General features: G+C 35.4%; 1 protein-coding gene across 1 annotated transcript in view; it reads right to left on the bottom strand.

Moving 5' to 3' along the window:
- The window catches only part of PRKAA2 (protein kinase AMP-activated catalytic subunit alpha 2), a 59512-nt gene that overhangs the window by 8990 nt on the left and 29275 nt on the right, over positions 1-21247 (bottom strand). Inside the window, exons 3-8 of the mRNA XM_090269537.1 lie at positions 12081-12174; positions 11378-11522; positions 9817-9904; positions 7111-7335; positions 2494-2998; positions 383-509 (exon numbers count right to left, since the gene is read on the bottom strand). Of these exons, the coding sequence (XP_090125663.1) occupies positions 383-509; positions 2494-2998; positions 7111-7335; positions 9817-9904; positions 11378-11522; positions 12081-12174 (1184 nt within the window). The remainder of the gene's footprint in view (positions 1-382; positions 510-2493; positions 2999-7110; positions 7336-9816; positions 9905-11377; positions 11523-12080; positions 12175-21247) is intronic.

Here is a 21247-nt window from a genome sequence, read left to right as displayed (position 1 = left end):
CCCGATGAGAGAAGCTGATAAAGAGGAAGGTTAGAGATTATACTGCTAACAGCAATAAATTATGAATGAGGAAATGTGGCAAAGAACCTGACAACATCAGCTAATTTTAGGTAAAAATTGCTTCCCCATTTTTGCTCCACAGCCAACACTTCAAATAACTTTTTTTATGGCAAGGGAATACTTCTTTAGGAGAGATGCTGGATTAGAGATATTCCATGTATCTTTGATCCTTTTCATTTCACTTACATTTTCGGCTAAATCTAGATTACTTAAAAACCAGTATAAAAGACCTGCCCACCATGCCTTTGAGATGATGTTAGTATCTTGACAACTAGTGCCAAGTTTTACCTTTTCAGAGTTCATGCCTGCATAGCTTCCTTACCATCAATGCTTTTAAAGTCCAACAGATAGCTTCTGTTGTCCACCAGGTAAAGCTGTAAGCTCATTTTCACATAATTGCCAGTCACTGGGTTTTTTCTCCTTACACGAAGATGGTATGCATTCACTACCTAAAATGAAAAATCTTTAAGGAAAATTGTTAAAAATAACAAACTATAAAATATCTCCCTATTATTATTTCAAAGAATATCAAAACAAATCATTAATAGAGGTGGAACAGAGAAGAAATTCCTGAATGATTCTTTTTTATATTACATGGTAATTTTGTTTTTGTTTTTTTTTTATGCTCACCTGAGGATATTTTTTCATTGCTTTTAGAGAGAGGGGAAGGCAGAGAAGGGAAAGACAGAAATATCAATGTGAGAGAGAAGCATTGACTGGTTGCCTCTTGTATGCACCCAGACCAGGGATCAAACTTGCAACCGAGACATGTGCCCTGACCAGAAATAGAACCTGCAACCCTCCCGTTACACGATGACACTACAACCGAGCAACACTGGCGAGGGTGTAAGTTAGTACTTTTAATCCCTACTAGCAATACTGTTTGTGTACAGCAATTAAAATTAAAGGGAACTCAGAGATTATATAGAGTCTAGCCTTCATTCTAGATATGCTTCACTCCAAATCATCAATAGTAATTTTGGTTGTGCAAACTCAACTTGAATACTTTTATCTATAAATACAGAGTAGAAGAACTAAAGGGGAACTAACATGTTACAGGTTTGCAACAGGCACTGTAATGTGTACTGTCACAAAATTTAAGCATCACCAAATAAAGAGAAAGATATTATCTGCCTTTTGAAGATAAGAAAACTGCAGCTCAGATAAAGATGATTCTGGGTTTGCAAAACCACGTATCAAATTAGCTACAAAATTTCTTCAGTAACGAATTTTAAAGATATTAACATCTTTTTTAACTAAATGTAACTGCTTCAGAAAAGAGAGATTTGGGTTTTAAATGGATTTAAGATAGCCCTGGATGGGTATTTCAGTGTTTAGAACATCATTCCAATACATCAAGGTTGCAGGTTTGATCCCTGATCAGGGCACATGGGCACACCCAAGAATCAAGCAATGCATGCATAAATCGCTTTCTTTCTTTTCTTTTCTTTCTTTCTTTCTTTCCTTCTCCTTCCTTCCTTCCTTCCTTCCTTCCTTCCTTCCTTCCTTCCTTCCTTCCTTCCTTCCCTTTCCTTTCCTTTCTCTTCTCTCTCTCTCTCTCCACCTCTCCCCCCACTACCTCTCTCTCTAAAAGTCAATAAAATAAATGGGTTTAAGAAAATATTTAAGCATTTCATGTACAAATAATGAAATGAAAATGACTGATTTATTCAAACATATCAAGTGTTTGAATGTTTTTCTTCTACCTTTAAAAATACTTTCACAGTCCTCAAGAAAAGAACAAGAGTTCAAGGAATACCTGAAATGAAAAAAAGCAACAACCCCCCCACCCCCCAGCCACTGACAAATAAATAGAATTGAAATGAATTTGAGCACTTTTTTTTTTTAAGTAGAATGTGGTGGAGAGTAAGAAAAGTACACCATACTTAAGGACTAAAAGCACCAGCCACATAAGAGAGATTTTTCTCAGCTTAGAGAAAAGTATTTGTTGACTGAATAAATATATCCTGATGGTGTAACCTGTATTGATCACTAGCTGTTAGTGCTACTGACAAAAAGAAAAACAGTGCCTAAAATGAGAAAGGGAAAGTAAAAACACATTATCTTTAAAGATGCTTGACTTTTTATGGCTATAATGAATGTTGAAACAGGTGGACTATTTTCTCAGGTGATTTCAAGTTGGTTACTTTTTGTTTCTTTGACAAAAAAAAATTGTAATTCAGAAATATATAGGGCCCCAACATCAACACTCCTCTTCCTTGCACAGGCTTATTTGTTTTGTTTTGAGTGCAAATGGCACATTACAGAGGATGGTGTTTATAGCCAGAAACATCAAGACTACTAAATTTATATCTAAATCAAAAACAACTTTTAGACCTCAGTACTCAACTCAGCAGCTCAAGCAGCTTATAATACAAAAAAAAAAAAAAAAAATATGGCTTCTACAAATAATTGTAATATATAATTTCCTACCTTCCATTCAAAATCCAGCTGCTTCATAGCTCGGTAAACTTCAGCCATAATGTCATATGGCTTGCTTTGACTTCGGATTCCAAGATGCCATTTGGCTTTCTTTACAGCTAAAGATTTGGGCTTAGTTGTATTCAGTGCATCCAAAGGACACCTTGCTTTAGGGCTGTCCACTATGAGAGGCGGCATGCGTTCTGGATGAGGTTTCAGGCCTGGAGGAACATGCAGGGCACTATCATCCATGAAAGAACCAGTGGGGGGACTGGAAGCGAGGTAGAACTCACTGGCTTGGTTCATTATTCTCCGATTGTCAATGATAAGATGATAAGCCACTGCAAGCTGGTCTTGAGGGTCACCGCTATATAAACTGTTCATTACTTCTGATTCTGTACACTCAAATTTTTCACACACTTCTTTCACAGCCTCATCATCAATGACGTTAGCATCATAGGAGGGGTCTTCAGGAAATAAGTAACTGGGCAAATCTTGTTTAAACCATTCATGCTCTCTAGAAAAATATCACAATACACTATCGTTAAGAACATGCCTTGGTAAGTCCCAAATAACTGAGACATGGGGCGATGCAACATACCACCATCAGAAAGGCCTGCTCTATAATCACTTATGAGTTATGCAACCATGGGTAAGTTAATTAACCCTTACCTATGAATAACAATGGTTAATTCAGACTTGTGTATTTGGCCCACATTTTCTCAAAAATAAACAAAATGAGCCTGTCACTGTGAAGGAGACAACTGGAAGTATTTGATACCAATGATAAAATCTAAGTTTTCAAGCAAAATTTTAGAATTTTATGTAATTTGTATGTGTCCATAAGCTGAAAAACTGCCCAATATTTAAAAACTCTTCTGATAACTCCATAGTGATAATAATGAATATGATATTTGATACTGTACAATAAACTGAGTCACCATTTGGAAAATCCCTATAACTCAATAACCCAATATTTTCCAAATGACCAACACATGATGTTAGAGAATTAAACATGGGCACAAATGCACTCAAAATGCAAAATAGACCAGTAGGTTTCAATATAATAAAATACAATAGTTAACTAATATGTTTTCTGATTTTATGATGCAACTAACATGCTAAGCTTTGGTTTTATGTTAAAGAAAAATACCTACAATTATCTGAATGCTTTTTAAATGTCTCCTTTCCAGCCCCTTATATGAGTGAGATCAGATTTAGTTCATAGACATCAACTAATACAATATACTGCAGCAGATTAAATGGAGAAGTAGATATGGGAACCTAGCTGCTATCTTTGACTAAGGCAAACATCAAGAGAATTTTTAAAATGTAAAATAATGCCATCATTTTCTTTTTGAAAATAAGGTTATTTTTCATAAAAAAGAATGTTATTTAGGTTAACATGTATGGGCTTATTGTTATTTTTAAGTAAATTATGTAATTGTTAAATTTCTCATTTTTAATTTCTAATATGGTTTGGAGATTTCAACTTTAAGGGTATAAAGGGGTACTAAAACAAAAAGTTTGAGAATCAGTCTCTAAAGCCTTATTTTCTCACATTCTGGGCCTCTGCACATGCTGTGATTATTGCCCCCTAGGACATCTCATCCCCTGTCATCTACATGTACTATTCCTTCAAGATCATGCACACTTTACTACATGGAGGAAGAGAGCACTCCCTGCGCTTAAATTCAGATCAATATCTATTTTGACTGGCTACCTTCTACTGACGGATTCATTTATGAATATTTACTAAGGACATTCTATGGCAAAAAGACACCCTCCTTCACCTCATAGAGATTATATTCTAGCCGGATGAAGATTAAACAAATGCTCACAAAAATAAATATACAAGTATACAAACACAAAAATCCTGTGACAAAGATTCTGAGTGAAAAACACAAGGTAAAATGAGAGAATATAATTCAAAATGGGAGGCAAGTGATTAGGGAAGCCATTCTGAGTAATATTAAGCAGATATACCAGAATGATTAGAAGTCATCTAAGCAAAGAATTGAGGAACAGGGACTCTGAGCAAAAGTAATAATATATGGAAAGACTGAGACAAGGGTTTGCAAAGTTCAAGGAACTGAACTCAAATCACTATCATGAAAAAATAATGAGTTATGGGCTGGATGGCAAAAGGTATCAGAAAGTTTTGATTGCTGTAGGCTATAAAAAAGGTTTAGGGATTTGAACATATGATTAATGAAAATCACTGAAAGGTTTTTAAAAGACAGGGGTGACAGGATGTAATTTGCATTCTGTAAATATTTTTCTGCTTGTGATATAGAAATTAAATGGGAAAGGTAAAAAATAGTAATGATGATAGTGGTGATGGTGCTAGTGCAACAATCCAAGTGAGAAATGATGGTGTGCCAGGCCCTGAGAACACACGAAGATGAAACTCCTACGGCCCTGGCTGGTGTGATTCAGTGGGTTGAGCGCCAGCCTGTGAACCAAAGGGGTCACTGGTTCAATTCCCAGTCAAGGCATATGCCTGGTTTGTGGGCCAGGTCCCCAGTTGGGGGTGCTCAAGAGGCAACCACACATTGATGTTTCTCTCTTTTTCTCTCCCTCTCTAAAAATAAATAAAGTCTTTAAAAAACAAAAAGATAAAACTTCTACAGCTTCTAGTAGATCTTTGTATAATAACACTTACACTTTTTTATAGTTGATGATTTTTTTCTTAATCTTCCCCCTGAACTCAGAGCTCCCTGAAATACGGACCATATCTTATTTAACTATACTTCAGGACCCAATACAGAGTAAATGCTCAAAAATGTAGAAAAAAGAAATAATGATACATGAAGTATAAAGACAAAAATGAATTCATTAATGTATTATATAAGCATCGAATAAATGTTAAGCAATAAAAATGACGGGAGTTTTTCAAAAGAAATGATAAAAAATTATATTACATGTCTAAATCAGGAATCCATTTCATGGTCTGTAAAATAACATTAGCTACCTGCTAAGAGTCAAAGCAGAAAAACATGTCAAGTACCCAGCAAAATACCTGGTATGTAATAATTACTCAATAATTAATAACTCTTTTCCTATTGAACTGTATTTTATTGAATCTAAAATTCTCAAACATTAAAAAGATTAATTCAGATAAACAGCAAATGAAAACTATTTCAAGTTATTTTATTATTTTAAGTACAGAAATGAATGACACTTTTATTCCACCTACATACATCCTAATAGACTTATACTTTTCTTCTAAAGTGTGTACATATACAAACATCTGTTTTAAAATAACAAAATCAATACTTTTCTAAATGTGCTGATACAAAGAGATACAAATAAATATATCAGCATATCTAATTTCCTTTCTAAAGAAAAGCCAACTAAATAAACTATATATCCTAAAGAACTGTGAACACTAAAGGATTTTTCCCCTGTTAAGTTCATTTCCATAACTAAATCTGGAGCTAATTTATAATTTTACATGTTTATGCATGAGACCTGGAACACTAAGAAAGGCTGGGGGAAGAAAACAGTACAGGAATATAACAGGCATCAGTCCTCACTTTCAGTCACATAAACAACTACCTCAACCATCATTTAAATATTCCGAGAGTCCCAGGTCTCTTAACAGTCATTCTGGCTTATGAAGAGAAGGAGGATTCTGGGAAGATGTCAAAAGAATGTGTTTGTAAGCAAATACCTGATAAAATGTTCAGTGAGAACAATGAAACCTCTAAGAAGCATGGCATGATAAGGAGAAGCAGGAGGCAGTGAATCACCCCGCCTTGTGTGTTACTATATAAAAGTCAGATTCGCGGTAACACCAGCAACCACGCTTCCCGAAGTTTCTCACATAACAAGAAACCCTTCACAGCAAACCCACTGGCAGCTATTTTTGGATTCAAAATCTTAGCAAAACTTCTATTCTTTATTTCATCAACCATGTGTAAAATGCCTAAGTCTCACCTGGTTTTCCTATTTGAAATTTATTCAAATACTTTCTGAGCATATACTTTATCCTAGGCCTTCTAGCACTGCATATACAAAGATGAGGAAGACTCTCTCTATCCTTAGTTACAATTTAAGGGCAAGAAAGACACACTGGAAAACAGCTACATACAAAATGAGCACAAAAGGATAAAAGCATGAGCAAAATGTGGAAATCACAGAAGTGGAAGCAACTAATATTGCCTAGGAAAATCAGAAGTGATTTCACAAAGAAGGTGATTTGTGAGCAGAATTTTAAAGGATGAATAGAAATCTATCAGGTCAAATAAAAAAGGCAGAAAAGGCATCAGAGGTGAAAGGAATCACGTAAGCAAAGACAGGAAAGCATAAAATATGCTTGAGAAGCAGGGAAAACCTCATTGTGGCCAAAAGCACTGGTAAAGGGGTGTAGCAGTGAGTGCAGGAAATGAGACTCCAGGAGAAGTGGAGCCTTGCTATGAGGGACCTTGTATGTTTCGCTACCTAAACTAAAAAATTTGGGAAACAATCTGAAATACTTAAAGATGAGTGACAGGTTTGCCTATTAAGGGAAGTAAAATTTGTATAAACTGTTACAGAGCTCAGAATAAAGAAGGCATTCAATTAGTGATACTATTATTACTACTAGAATATGTACATAATAGTAACAAAATAAAAAAGATTCACCTCATGTCTTTGATAGTTGCTCGTTTCAGGGGGTCAACCTGCAGCATATGCATCAGGAGAGTGGCGACAGAACGATTGAGATATTCTGGGATGTAAAAAACACCCCCTCGGATCTTCTTAAATAATGTAGGTACATGCTCATCATCAAATGGGAGGGTGCCACAAAGAAGGGCATACAAAATAACACCGCAGCTCCAAATATCAACTTCAGGACCTGCATATAATCTAAGAAAAGAGACGACACACGAACTTGAAATCCAAGTGTCACTTTCTCCCCTACACAAACCTTGCTTCTATATACATAGAGTATGGACTGGGTATACTTTGCTTTCAATGTCTTTCTTTTTAAAATCAAAAAACAAAAATATCCTCACCTGAGGACATATTTATTGATTTTAGAGAGAAGGGAAGGGGATGAGAAAGAGAAACATCAATTTGAGAGAGAAACATCGATCAGCTGCTTCTGATATATGCCTCCACCAGAGACTGAACCCGCAACATAGGCATGACCTATGACCTTTCAGATTTACAGGATGATGCTCCATCCAACTGATGCACACAGGCCTTTAATGAAGGTCTTTAATGAAGTCCATGGCCACACTCCAACACTCAATAGTTGTTCCCCATGGAGAATAATTAATTGATGTAAACAATTACTATTCAAGCTTTCCGAGAGAAAGCAGTATTTTTATTTTGGCACAAACTCATTAACTGACTGATTAAAAGATATAGAACTTTTGTCCTGGCCGGCATGGCTCAGTTAGTTGGAGTGGTCATCCTATACACCAAAATGTTGGGGGTTTGATTCCCAGTTTCTGGGTTGGAGCACTTATGGGAGGCAACCAAGTGATGTTTCTCTCTCACATTGATATTTCTCTCTCTCTCAAATACATACACACACACACACACACACATACACATGCACACAAATATAACTTACTATGGTTGATTTTTTATAGAAACATCAAAGTAGATGACCATAAACTTGAAAAAAGAAAAACCCAATACTACAGAGTATATAGGCTAAATATATATATATATTTTTGGGGGGCGGGGGGGTTTCAATTACAGTTGTCCCATTTTTCCCCCATTTCTCTCCCCCACCCAGCTAAATATTTTTTTATGAAACTATTATAAGAAAGAATATGCATATGTAACAGAATTTCATTCCTGGTACATTTATTTTTTAAAATATTTGAAGCAGTAAAGTACCTAACAAGTCCTGTAGCAATGTTTTTGACAGTATTTATCCTATATCACATTATCCTGAGTAATTGTTACTTTCCTTCCAATCATGGGACTAAGATTAGCTTTGCTCCCAAAAACCTATGCCTAGAAATTTATTCCTTTTTCTCTCATCTATATACAGTATTCAAATTCCTGACAGCACATTAGCAAAGTCAAACCCAGGTCTGAGGTAACAGAGTAAATCTCTACAATTCCAATTAAAAGAATATGATCCATTTCAACAAAAATTGCTGTCCATCATTTACCCTGGTGCTTGTATTGTCCAGACTCCTATACTTGCTACTTGTGATAATACCTTCCTTATCTTTTCTCTCATAAACTTCTGTTAATTTTTAAAATCAGACATTTGTCTATACAGAAGATTTGGGTTTACCACTGCAATCTGTATAAACATTTTAAAAATAAGCAAATTATGTACTGATTTCAACTTGTGCAGTTGAAATCATAAAATGACATACTGTCCCTGCAAAACCTCATTCTTCCAAAAACAAAATATAAAATGCTCTATATACTTTATAAAAGAGTATGTAAAATATCATCAAAGGATCATGTCTCAAAAATAAATAAATATAAGCATTTAGCAAATGCTTACTCTATCTGTACTTCTTTTTAAATGGAAATAATCAACATTTATTTCAGTCATTTTTTAATAGAACATCTCCTTAACTAGTTTCATAACGAAATTAAATATTTAAAATATTGTTTAATATAACTATTCTCTCTTCAACAATGAAAAAGTTAAAGGGACAATGTGTTCCTACTGTGTTAAAAATCTTATCTTGTATAATGGGCAAAAGGGTTTTGGACAGGCGAGATGTGCCTAGCACACCTTCTTACAAAGAAACTTTTTTTTTTCCCTAATATGGAACATTGAAAAATTAATCCCTGCCTTTTGTCATCTAGTAGTTATGGATTGAATGATGTCTTTTAACCCTTTTCGCCAAATCTGTTGCCCTCAGAACACAACAAGGACACCAGCCTGTTGAACCAAGCACGCCGTTGACCGGAGGCAGCCAACTGACCTGGAGTCTGCACGATCCTTCCCCATGTGGGAAGGCCACCCTCCCCTCCACACCCCCACTCTTATTAGGGTTTTCTGGACCCAAGGGTAGGTAGGACGACGACCATGTCCAGCTTGAAGCAGCTAGAGGAGCTTGAGACCTTCGCCCATTGTCCTTTACAAGATTACAAAGGGTCCTAATATTTGAGAGGGGGGGGATAGTTAATTTTTACGAACCAGGGGTATGGACTTGGGGGGGATTGCTGGGGGAGGGGGGTGCTGGGGGGAGGGGAACAAGGGGGAGAAAATTGGAACTGTTGTAACAATATAATCAATAAAAAACATTAAAAAAAAAAGAAAGAAAAAAAAATCTTATCTTGTAAAGAGAATGTATAACTAAGTGTTATCAGAATGAACAAAAGATTACAAAAAGCTTACTCCTTATTGATATATATTACCTGCCTGAGATTACTTCAGGTGCTGCATAATTTGGAGATCCACAACTTGTTCGCAGAAATTCACCATCTGACATCATATTAGATAATCCTGAAAATAAGAGTAATATTTACCTGGTGCTAGGTATTTCTAAAAGTACATATAGATAAATGCATGAGAAAAAATGCCAAGTCTTTAATTCTCTAAACATTACATTTTTTAATGAATTTAAAAAAGCAGTGAAAAGTATTTGTTACACTAGAAAGAGACCATTTCAGAGTGCTGTTATACTATGACAAAAAAACTAAAACATCACATGTGTGATTGAAATTAAATTCCTCTTCTAAATAAAAATGCTGATGAACTTCACAAATATGAGGTCATTCTAAATTATACAAACTTATCCAAACATAAAGGCCTCAAAATGTTATTTATCCACTTTTACAGTTGAAAGAATAAAATAAAGACTTTTTATGCTATGCTTTCAAAAGCCTTTTTAAAAAGTAGAAATAAGACAGGCTCCAACTAACAAGTTATGTTCTAAAAGTTTTTAACTTGAAAAGCTTTAACATAGAAAAAATAATCTATTGAACCAAAAATCTAGTTGAACTATAGTACTAAATGAGTTCTCTGATTTAGAGAAGGAAGAGAAATGGAGAAACTAGTTTCCTGGTTTATAGATTAAAGTACGGTATTGATAAAAATGTTAAATAAGCAAAGCTGAAGTCTGTCACGCTTCCATCTCTTTCTATAATCTCTTATTTCCAATCCTTTTCCCAACACACCCTATTATAGTAGCCTTTCCAGGTATGTTACCTCAGAAAGTGTATGGTGCATAAAAATTACATTTTAGCTTTTCTTTTATCCTTGCCAAAAACTCCAATTCTTTTATCAAGTGATACATGTTACCATGGGATCCTCTGACCTTACCCCCCGTTGATTCACAGAAGGACGATAAACCTCCAAAACCGCATGCAAAATTTCATTTACCTCCATTTAAGTGCACTCATCAGAGAGCGCCCATATTTTCAGAGGAATTTGTGACCGCCACCCCCCACATAAAAACAGTTAAGTTTTACTTCCTTACGAAGAAATGCAGATTTAATGAGTTTACCTTGATGCCTACCCAGCCCTGTAACTTCTCTAGAAGTATCTGCTGCATTTTTCATTCATTCATTCATTTACTTATTTATTTTATTGAATTTATTGTGATGACATTGGTTAATAAAATTATATAAGTTTCAGGTACACAATTCTAAAATACATCATCTGTGTATTATATTGTAAGTTCACGACCCAGACAGAGTCGGGTCTCCTTTCATCCCCCCTTTACCTCTTCTACCTCCCCCACCCCACTTGCCCTCTGGCAATCACCGCACTGTTGTCTGTGTCTAGGAGGTTTTTTTTTTTTAAGCATGTTTAAATAAACAGAAGCTGCTACTGAGAAGACTGTGCAACTAATCCTTTTTTCATAGTACAGGATTTACAATGTTGAAATTGAAAGTTCATACTTAAGCACTGTTACTGACACACTTTGAAAGACAGCTAGTACATTTATTTCTGAACAACTCTGGAGTTACATACCAAAATCCGCTATCTTGGCGTTCATGTGCGCGTCCAATAGCACGTTCTCTGGTTTCAGGTCTCGGTGCACAACCATATGCCTGTGACAGTAATCCACAGCAGACAGGATCTGCTGAAAGAGCCGCCGAGCTTCCATCTCTTCAACCTATCAATGTAAGACAAGCTGCACTAAAAATATTTGGGACATCTACATAGCAAGAGTTTCAGTTTCAAAATCAGCCTAAATATAACTGAGGAAGCTCATTATATTATGCTAGAATTTTCAACAAGTCAAACCAAAAACTTGCATTAAAGCTCCATGTCAATCAACAGGTTTTTCTTTGCTGCTAGGTAATAATATTTAATTTTCAATTAATATTACTAAATGGACACAAGTTTTGGGGAATCAACAAGTAAAACAATCCAAAATAGAACTCATGGGAAATAGCTAAGAAAATAATTGAAGCTTCAACATGATATCATGGAACAGATTTTTCATTTTGAAAAGCATAGGCATCATACTGGCTATTAAATGGAACTTATTTCCTAAAATCAGTATTTCAAAAGCTATACTTTTTAAGAAAGAAAATATGTCTAATAGTCTGTATGTTTAGTTGGGCATTATTACAGTAGCAACCCCAACTTTAAAAATACCTTTGTGGTTTGCTATTTCCCACTACTTCCCTCTTTTTTTAGCTTAGGAATTTTAAATAGTATTACTCACCCGTCCATGTTTACAGATGTAGTCAAATAATTCACCACCAGACACATATTCCATAACCATAAAAAAATCTGTTGGCGTGCTGATCACCTGGTATCTTTTTTGTAATTAAGAAAAAGTTAATAAAAAATGTTACTTTAACCAAAATCAACCTGTATATCTATTCTTGCTACAATTTTATATTCCAGTGTTTTGCAATGTATTAAAATGGCAATAAATTTATAATGTTTTCAAAATAATCAGAGAGCTATAAACATAGAGCTTTACAAAATTCAACTACTTTCTGAGGCCTATAGACTTTTCTCCACCTACTCCCTTTTATGTTTACAAATATCTTTAAAATCCTTCAATCTTCAATAACTAAATTAAGCATTAATTTTCCACTTAAACAAAAAACTTATCTACAGTATATGGAGATTAGGTATCATATATTTAAACATAAGTAAAAACATTCTTGGAAAGGTTTAAATAATACCACAGGGATACAACTAACAAATTCCAGAAAGTGGACAAATATTTGACCCTTTATTCAACAAGTAAATCACAAGAAAAAAAAAAGAGAAAGGGAAAACTATAGATTTAAAGTAATTCAAGAGACATATGGACCATTTATACTGCATACACTTGTTTTGATTCTGACTCAAACAAACCAACTTTAAAAACCACTCACAAAACAGTTAAGAAAGTCTTGCCCTGGCAGGCTAGCTCAACTGATGAGAGCATTGTCCCCACACACCAAGGTTGTGGTTTTGATCCCCAGTCAGTGCACATACAGGAATAAACCAATGAATGCATAAATAAGCAGAACAACAAATCATTTCTGTCTTTCTCTCTCTCTCACTCTTCCTCTCTCACTTAAACCAATTTCTTTTTAAAAAGTGTATTTTTTTTTTCAAGTCTAAATACAGACTGGGCAATATTAAAAATTTTAGGTGTTAAAATAAACTGTGCTTAAGTTATGAAGAAAATTTTAAGTCTTTATTTTCCAGATCAGATACTAAAAAATTTGCAAGTTAAAAAACATAATATTAGGGATTTGCTTCAAAATAATTTAGGGTGAGAGAAGTAAGTGGGAGGAAGTGGATAAAACAACACACTGACAACTGTTGAAGCTAAATGAGAGCTATGAGGCTTCTACCTGTTACTTTGTATACATTTAAGATTTTCCACAATAAAACTTAAATAGATGTCTGTGTGTGAAAGTTCATTCATTCATTCATTCATTCATTTACTGGCATTCAAAGGTCGTCGTCGTCGTCGTCGTCGTCGGCAGCCGTCCGTCTCGAGAGACGATGGTGTAGCTTCTTAAGAGTCTATCTGCACCGCCGAGAATGGCTGTGCAGTCCGACTCGGGAGTGACATGGTATCTGTCTCCTCCCGTGTTGAATCGACATCTTGTGATGACGCTGAAGCTACAGAGCCTGGGCAGGGTAATATGGAGGGTCTGCTGTTGCCCATGCAGCAGACCCCCCCTCTCTTCGCAGCTGAAGGGTCCAAGGGAAAGACGGAGTCGATACAGCTTGGGTTCAGGTGCGCCGCAGGAGTTGCCGGTGTTGACTACAACGTCAAACCGCCTTAGGGACTCCGGCTCCGGATTTTCTGTCGGGGTTTACTCCCTTAGCCCTTCCCCTGAAGAGGTATGCCGCAAGGCAGCGGAGGTTTTTTGGAGTCAGAGTTTTCCTTCTCTGATGTACCCTGACTGGAAGATCGAACCAGCGACACTTAGCTCGCAGGCCGACGCTCAATCCACTGAGCTAAACCAGCCAGGGCACATTCAAAGGTAGGCATATTAAAAAATAACAAAGAACCTTAGGGTTATTTGACAAAATAATAACCTTCCTAAAAATTACAATCTTTCCCCTGCACAAAATTTTACAAAAGCAAAACTCTGAAAAAAAGTTAAATACAGCATTAATGTTTTAGCTGAAGGTTGCATTTAACACCTATAAAAGAACAATTGTTCTACTCTTTTAAGTAGGTTTGCTTTGTTTATGAAGGATTATCTATAATCTGGTTGATGGTGAGCGACATCTAATTTACGCTGAGTTCCTATCTAAAGCCACTAAGTATAGTTGTGTAGTTTTTACATCGCTTAAAGGCACCCAAGGAGGAGCTGAAAAGTGCCCAGGTGCCCCTCTTCAAGCAGTGCATCAGATAGGGCACCTTTTATTAAAGTGCACTAAGAAAAAACGAGCTAGATGGCGGTTTTGATTACTACTCTCTATTAAAGAGGAGGGGGAAATGGCCAGAAAGTTGATGGTATAACTATACATTAAGAGAAGACACATCATATACAAACACTTGAAAAAATAAAATATTAAAACTATAGTACTGCAAATGATAGATTTGCACAATAAATATTTAAATAGCAATTTCTAATAGCAGTCTTTGGGACAAAAAAATGACAAGGTATCCCACTTTATATAAAATAAACTAGTATAAGTGAGGAATAATGTTGAGACTATTTCAAATGAGGTATGGAAAGAGAATTTTACTGAGAACTCTAGAAGCCATGCTATAAAAGCCAAGTATAAATATAGCCATCCTAACATGCACTAAACTAATTGAATAAAATGAATAGTGTAGAGCAGAAGCATCTTTGTCTCCTTGCTGTAAACTAATCTGATTTATTAACAGAATTCTCAATCACTTTTCTGCTCTGTCCACCTCTGGGCATAAGAGAAAAAAAGGATGAAATTCTAATAAATTTAGCTGCTGATTCTCCCATGTATATCACAGGTCTCCAATAGATACCTTTGGATTCAACTATTTCATTAAATCTAACTCTACAGCAGTGATTGTCCACACCAAAGGCCAATCTAGAGCAATGAAAACCACAGTCAACATTATTGAGCACTTACTGTGTGCCAGACGCTGAGCACTTAATGGTCACACTTCATACTTATTCGGTACCTACCTACTTGTATTACACCCAGTGAGGTCAATAGCTCCTCCCTGTACTTGTGGAACCTACAGTCTATGCAGCAAGATGGGCATTAAACAAGCATTCTTCTCAAAACATGAATCTGTTCCTCAGTAGATTCCTAATTAGAAATCCTCGAGGGTTTCCCATTGCTCCTAGGTCCTGAATTAATCAGGGCTCTCCCTATGTCTGAGTTTTGAGTCACCTTTGATTCCCACCACTACTGTACACTGTTTCTTTTTTTAATTAGTCATGCTGCAGTTCCTCCTGCCACAGCCATAGCTGTTTCTGCTCACCTATATCCCGTATCATGACCTGTACTCCACCTCTTAACTGGTTATTAGTTATCCTTTAGATCTCAGCTTAAAGGTCACTTCCTAAATCCAGATTAAGTCCTTTTTGCCCTCACAGAAACATCTCACTTAGCTTCAGAGTATGCACCTCAATTTCTAATTACACATTTATTATGATGATGATTAGATTAATGAATTAATATGCACCTAGCAAAGTATCTGTAACAAAGCAGATATTTAAATATATGAATTAGCACCTTAACTGAGACTGAATAATATGAAAAATTACAATAAAATTACCAGAAAACCTTAAGTATTAAAATTTTAGTTAACCAGAATAAGGTGGAGATAAAGGGAAACAATTTTTAGAAGGAAAAAGTCCTAAGAAAACAGCTTTATATCAGGGATTTTGTGAAAAAATGTAAATTCTAGGATATGTTCTAAGCCTGGCCAGAATAAGCCAAATCTTTTGTGATCTCTAAAATAATTAATCACAGAAGCATTATAAGAAATTCAGTCACGAATCACTAATACAACAGAAAAGAAAACAAATGTATTTTAGAAAATGTTTTCAGAAATACTATTTATGATTAAGAAAAAAAAAATCAAGCATCCAGAAAACCTGAAGCATTCCCAATGTAGCCAAGTAATGCACATTTTTGGCAATAGCCCTTTAAATAGCATATTAAACCCACAAAACATGTATTTCTAAAGTTAGACAAAAATCATCATGAATATACCTTTTTGATGGTCATAGCTATAAAGATTTAAAAATATTCTTTATATGGCAATGTACACAGAATAATACTTTTCTTTAATTAGAATTCAGTTATAAAAAAATAAAATAATCATTATCCTTGGTTCACAGCACTTATCTTCATTAGTCCACAAATACTCTGCTTTTACTTATTATATTTAATAATATAAGTACCTACAAAGCCATCACCCAAACAAAACATCAGAGCCTTTGCTATACCTTCCATTAACCAGATAGTAGTCGCTCTCCCCATCCCACTGCTTCTGCTCACCCAAGGTAGCCATCATCCCGAAACCCCGTTCATCCTTTTGTCACTCTTTTATAGTGTTATTTATATATCTACATATGTGTGTCTGTGTATCACTCTCTTTAATAGTGTTACTTCTATATCTACATGTGTATGTGTATCACTCTCTTTATATTCATGTAAAGTATATATTCATACATACACTGTTACTTTAATTTTTCTTAGCTTTGAAAAAAGGATATCATTCTATATATAATATTTTGGGTCTTGTTTTATTGAGATTCATCCACATTGTTGTGTTTGCTATAGTTATTTGATTTGAATTGTATAATATTCCTTTGTACTTATTCACTTACTCTCCTGTCAATAGAGAGGCAATTTATTCATCCAATCTACCACTCAAGGGTATTAAGGTTGTTTCTACAATTTTGCTATTATAAATAGCACTGCTGTGAACATTCCTGTACATGGCAAGATTTTCTCTTTGATCTCTACCTATGAGTGAAATTGCTGAGTCATAGTTAATATGAATGTTCAATTGTAGGAGATAATGCCAACTGTTTGCCAAAGAGATTTGGGAAATGCTAAAATATTTAGGAAGCTATGGATTTATATATTCTCCAGACACCATACACATTTCTTATGAAATGCTTACTTGTGTCTTTTGCCCATTTTTATTAGGTTGATCATGCTTTTATGACTTATGTGTGCCATAGAAATCTATATTTTCTATATCATTCTATAGTTTAAGATAATATGTCCAGGTTATTAACTTTATAAAAGTAAATATTTTCAATCATCAATTCACATTGAATTTGGCTTTTGTTTTCTCTGTAAATAGAACTACATGTAATATTAAAGGATAATAACTTTTAAAAATATATGCATACATACTTATGCAATAGTGTTATCATGAATAAATTTAACACATCATGAAGGTATCAAATATTTAATCAGGTTTCTTGATTAGATTATAATGCTTTTTGTTTTTATGTTTTTATTGAATTAGGATTCAAATACAATCTATACATTGTAGTTGACTGATATGTATCTTATGTTTCTTTTCATTTATAGATTGTTCTTCCATCTGTTTTTATTTTTTCTTGCATTCTTTTGTTGAAGAAACCATTTGGTTTATTTACAATCTCATTTTGCTGATCCATCCTTTGTAGTCCCCTCTTAACTCTACAGACCTGATCAATTTCAGTTGGACTTTTATCATTTCCTTTTGAAAGACGAGATGGCGTTGTATACCTCCAGACAAAGGCATATACTGTCTGTCTCTCTTTTCTGCATATTAGCAACCATTGCTAATCAGAGCCTAGATTTATTAATTCACAATGAAATTTTAAATGCTGGTCAATTTGCAAAGTCTGGTAATGAGCTAGTAGTGTCCAAAGGAAATCCTCAAAATATCATTGCTCTAAAACCCCACTGTCTCTGAAGTGCAGACCATCAGATAATACTACCCAAAACCTTTCTCAATACAGTAGTCCCTACTGTTAGTTTGGTCATCATTAGGGGCATAATTGGCATCCATTTAGACAAATTTGTCTTCTAAGTTCCTTGACCTCATCACTTCTAATCCTCTTTTCCTTCACCATGCACAGCCACTCATTCCATGGTCACACAGTCTTACTCCTCCAATTATACACTGGATTTCTCCCCCTGATCTACTAAAGGACTTGGTTTCTACAACCAGCTCTTCTTTGTCCTGCATCAATCTCTTCCTCCTGACATAGTCCTTCCCTTTGGCATACAAAGATTTTATATCTCCTCTCTTAAAAAAAAAAAAAAAAAAGAAGAAGCAGCCTGTTTAGACTCCAATTCCCCTCCAGTAACCACTTCTATTTCTCTCCTCTCCTTTTAATAAAATTCCTTTTGTTTCATCTCTTATTCTTTCCCAAACCCCTCATACAAGTTTTTGCCCTTGCCATTCCAACAAATAGGTTCTTTTCAAAGACACCAGCAATCTCCAGCTTGCCAAACCTAATGGTCAACTCTCAGTCTCATCTTAATGTTCAGCAGCATAAAAAACAGTTGATAATCTCTCCTCTTCAAATACATACTTCACTTGGCTTCAAGATACCAGATTCCCTGGGTTTTCCTCCAACCACATTAACTGCTCATTTTTATTCTCCTTTCCTGGCTCCTTCTTATCACCCAGAAAACTTAGCATCATAGTGCCCTAAAGATCAATCCTTGAACTTGTTTATCTATACTCACATCCTTGGTGATCTCATCCAGTCTAAGGGCTTTAAATATCTCAAATACCATCTATGTGATGATTTCTAGTGTATACCTCTCCCCTTAATGCCAGGCTCACATATTCAAGAGCATATTTATATGTCTACCTGGATGTCTAATACGCATCTCAATTTCATAAAATCAAAATCAAACTATTGATACCACCCCTCAACAACCCACCTCAGACTTCTTTCTCTTAAAACCTTCTTCACTTCAGTTAATGGCAACTCCATTTTTTTTTTTTTTTTAATTTGTCCAAGATAACCTTGAGATCATCTTTGACATCTCTCCTTTCACAATCTACATCTAATCTGTCAGTGAATGCTGGTATCTCTACCTGGAAATTAGATAAAAACTTACTTATTTCTAAATACCTCCCACACAATGCTCTATTCCAAGCCACCATCTCTTTCACCTAGAATACTGCAATTGACTCCTACCTGGTTTCTGTACTTCAAGGGAAGTCAAATCATATACTTCTTACAAAAACTTTGCAATGCCTTCCTATCTTACTCAGAGTCAAAGCCAAAGTCTTTACAATGACTTGTATATGCTACACAATCTGGATCCCATTTATGTCTCTGAAATTGTCTCTTACTCTCCCTAGATCATTCTGCTCCCTTGATCCCTGGCCTGTGGCAATTTCCATCTCAGAGCTTTAGTATTTGCTGTTCCCTCCATCTGTTGTTTTCCTTCTTCAGATATCTGCATGGCATATTCCCTCACCTCTACACTAACACACATGGTGTTTCACTATGTAGGGTTTATTGTCCATCTCCTCACTGTGCTCCATAATAGCAGAAATTTCGTTGTTGTCACCTTTTTATTTAATGGTGCCTAAATGGTGCTATCTGTTGAACAACCTAACTTTCTGGCTTTATTTTCCTTCATTTCTTTACCTATACTCTGTGCATCAGCCAAACCAGACCACATGTTTCCAACACACCAGATTCTTTACACTTCCATTCTTTTGCTCTTGCCTGTCCTCCTAGAACCATCAGGACCTTGTTTAAATGTCATCTCTTTATACATGCTACAAGTAATTATTAAAAACCTACTGCTGTGCTAGGTACTAGAAAGATAAAGATATTTGAAATCTCCATTTATATGTCTACTAAAAGCTAAAACAGTACTCTTAATGTTCACCCATACTCCAGTATGATTCTCCTCCATTCTTCCTGTTTCAGAAAATGGCATTATCATCACTACCTATTGGGTTGCAAAAAGGTCTATTAATTTTTTTCCATAAAATAAAACACACATATTTCATTTTCACCAATAACATTATTGATTTGGGTATTTTGAGTATGTTGGCTATCTCCCACAGGTATGTTGATTTTTCTCAATTAATTATTCAGTTTGGTCACTATCAACTTCAACTGGTCTACCCAACTGTGGAACATCATCCAGCAAGAAATCTCCAGTATGAAACTTTGCAAACCACGTTTGACACATTCAATCAGTCACAGCACCTGCTCCATGCAGTGCACAAATCTTTTTTTTGCATTTCAGGAGCATTTTTTACCTTTCTTGAAATAATAAAGCAAAATATGCCAAAAGTATTGCTTTTCTTCCATCTTCAATATTAAAATAGCCACATAAAAATTCACTAGTTTTGATAAGTTTTTTTTTTTTTTAATGTACACTGATGTGACAGCTGTCACAATACAATTTAACAAAATTGTTTTGAATGACGTTAAAGACAACTAAGTGCTACTAGAGCCATCTTATGGGGGAAAAAAATGAACTTTTTGGCCAACCTAATAGTTACTCAAGCCAAAATCCAAAATCCCAGTTGCTCATGGGGAAAGAAAGAATTCCTCACTTCCTTTCTTTTCCTTAGTAATTCATTAGTTCTACCTCAAAAATATGTATCGAATCCATCAATTTCTTTTTATCTAGACCAGTGCTGTCGAATAGAACTTTCTTCAATGATAGAAATCATATATTTTCTCTGTCCAATGCAATAGCCACTAGCCATATGTAGCTAGGAAGCACTTGAAATGTGGCTAGTGTGACAAGCGAATGAAATTTTTAATTTTAATTAATTTAAATTTATGCCACATGTGGCTAGTGACCACTGAATTAGGTAGCACAAATCTAAGCTATGACTTTGGTTAAAGCCGCCATAATCTTTCTGCTGATCTATAGTAATAGCTTCCCAACCGGTCTCTCTGATTACACTTGTGCCTTCATATCCATTCTACACTACAATCATATCATGTCACTCCCCCAACCCTCTGGAAGCTTCCCATTTAAAATAAATTCAAACCTCCTAGCAAGGCCTTTAAGACTCTATAATATCTGGTCCATGTTGTACTCTTTGAACTCATGAACTACCTATCTTCCCCTTACTCACACCACTCCCAACATTATAGAAATATTTTTCCTACAACACCTAAAATTTGTTCCACCCCATTGAGGCTGCTGTTCCCTTTGCTTTAAGAACATTGTCCCAGTTGTTCATATGGCTAGATCTTTATCATCCTTTAGGTCTTAGTTCAACCTTATCTCCGTAGTGAGGCTTTCTTTACAACCTAATCTAAATTAGCACTTCCTCCATTTCTAATTACACTCTATGTTGGTACTGTGAACCCTGAGGACTAAGAAGGGCTCCTGGTGGCTACCTGGGCTGGAAAGAAAAAGCAGAGCCTACCAGCCATTTCTGCACAGGGACCTCTCACGCAAAGTACAATTCACGAA

The sequence above is a fragment of the Furipterus horrens genome, unplaced genomic scaffold (assembly GCF_987537825.1).
Source record: "Furipterus horrens unplaced genomic scaffold, mFurHor1.1.pri manual_scaffold_3, whole genome shotgun sequence".
NCBI classification, from domain to species: Eukaryota; Metazoa; Chordata; class Mammalia; order Chiroptera; family Furipteridae; genus Furipterus; species Furipterus horrens.
The sequence above is the reverse complement of the archived record's forward strand: the minus strand, read 5'-3'. Positions and strand labels throughout refer to the sequence as shown.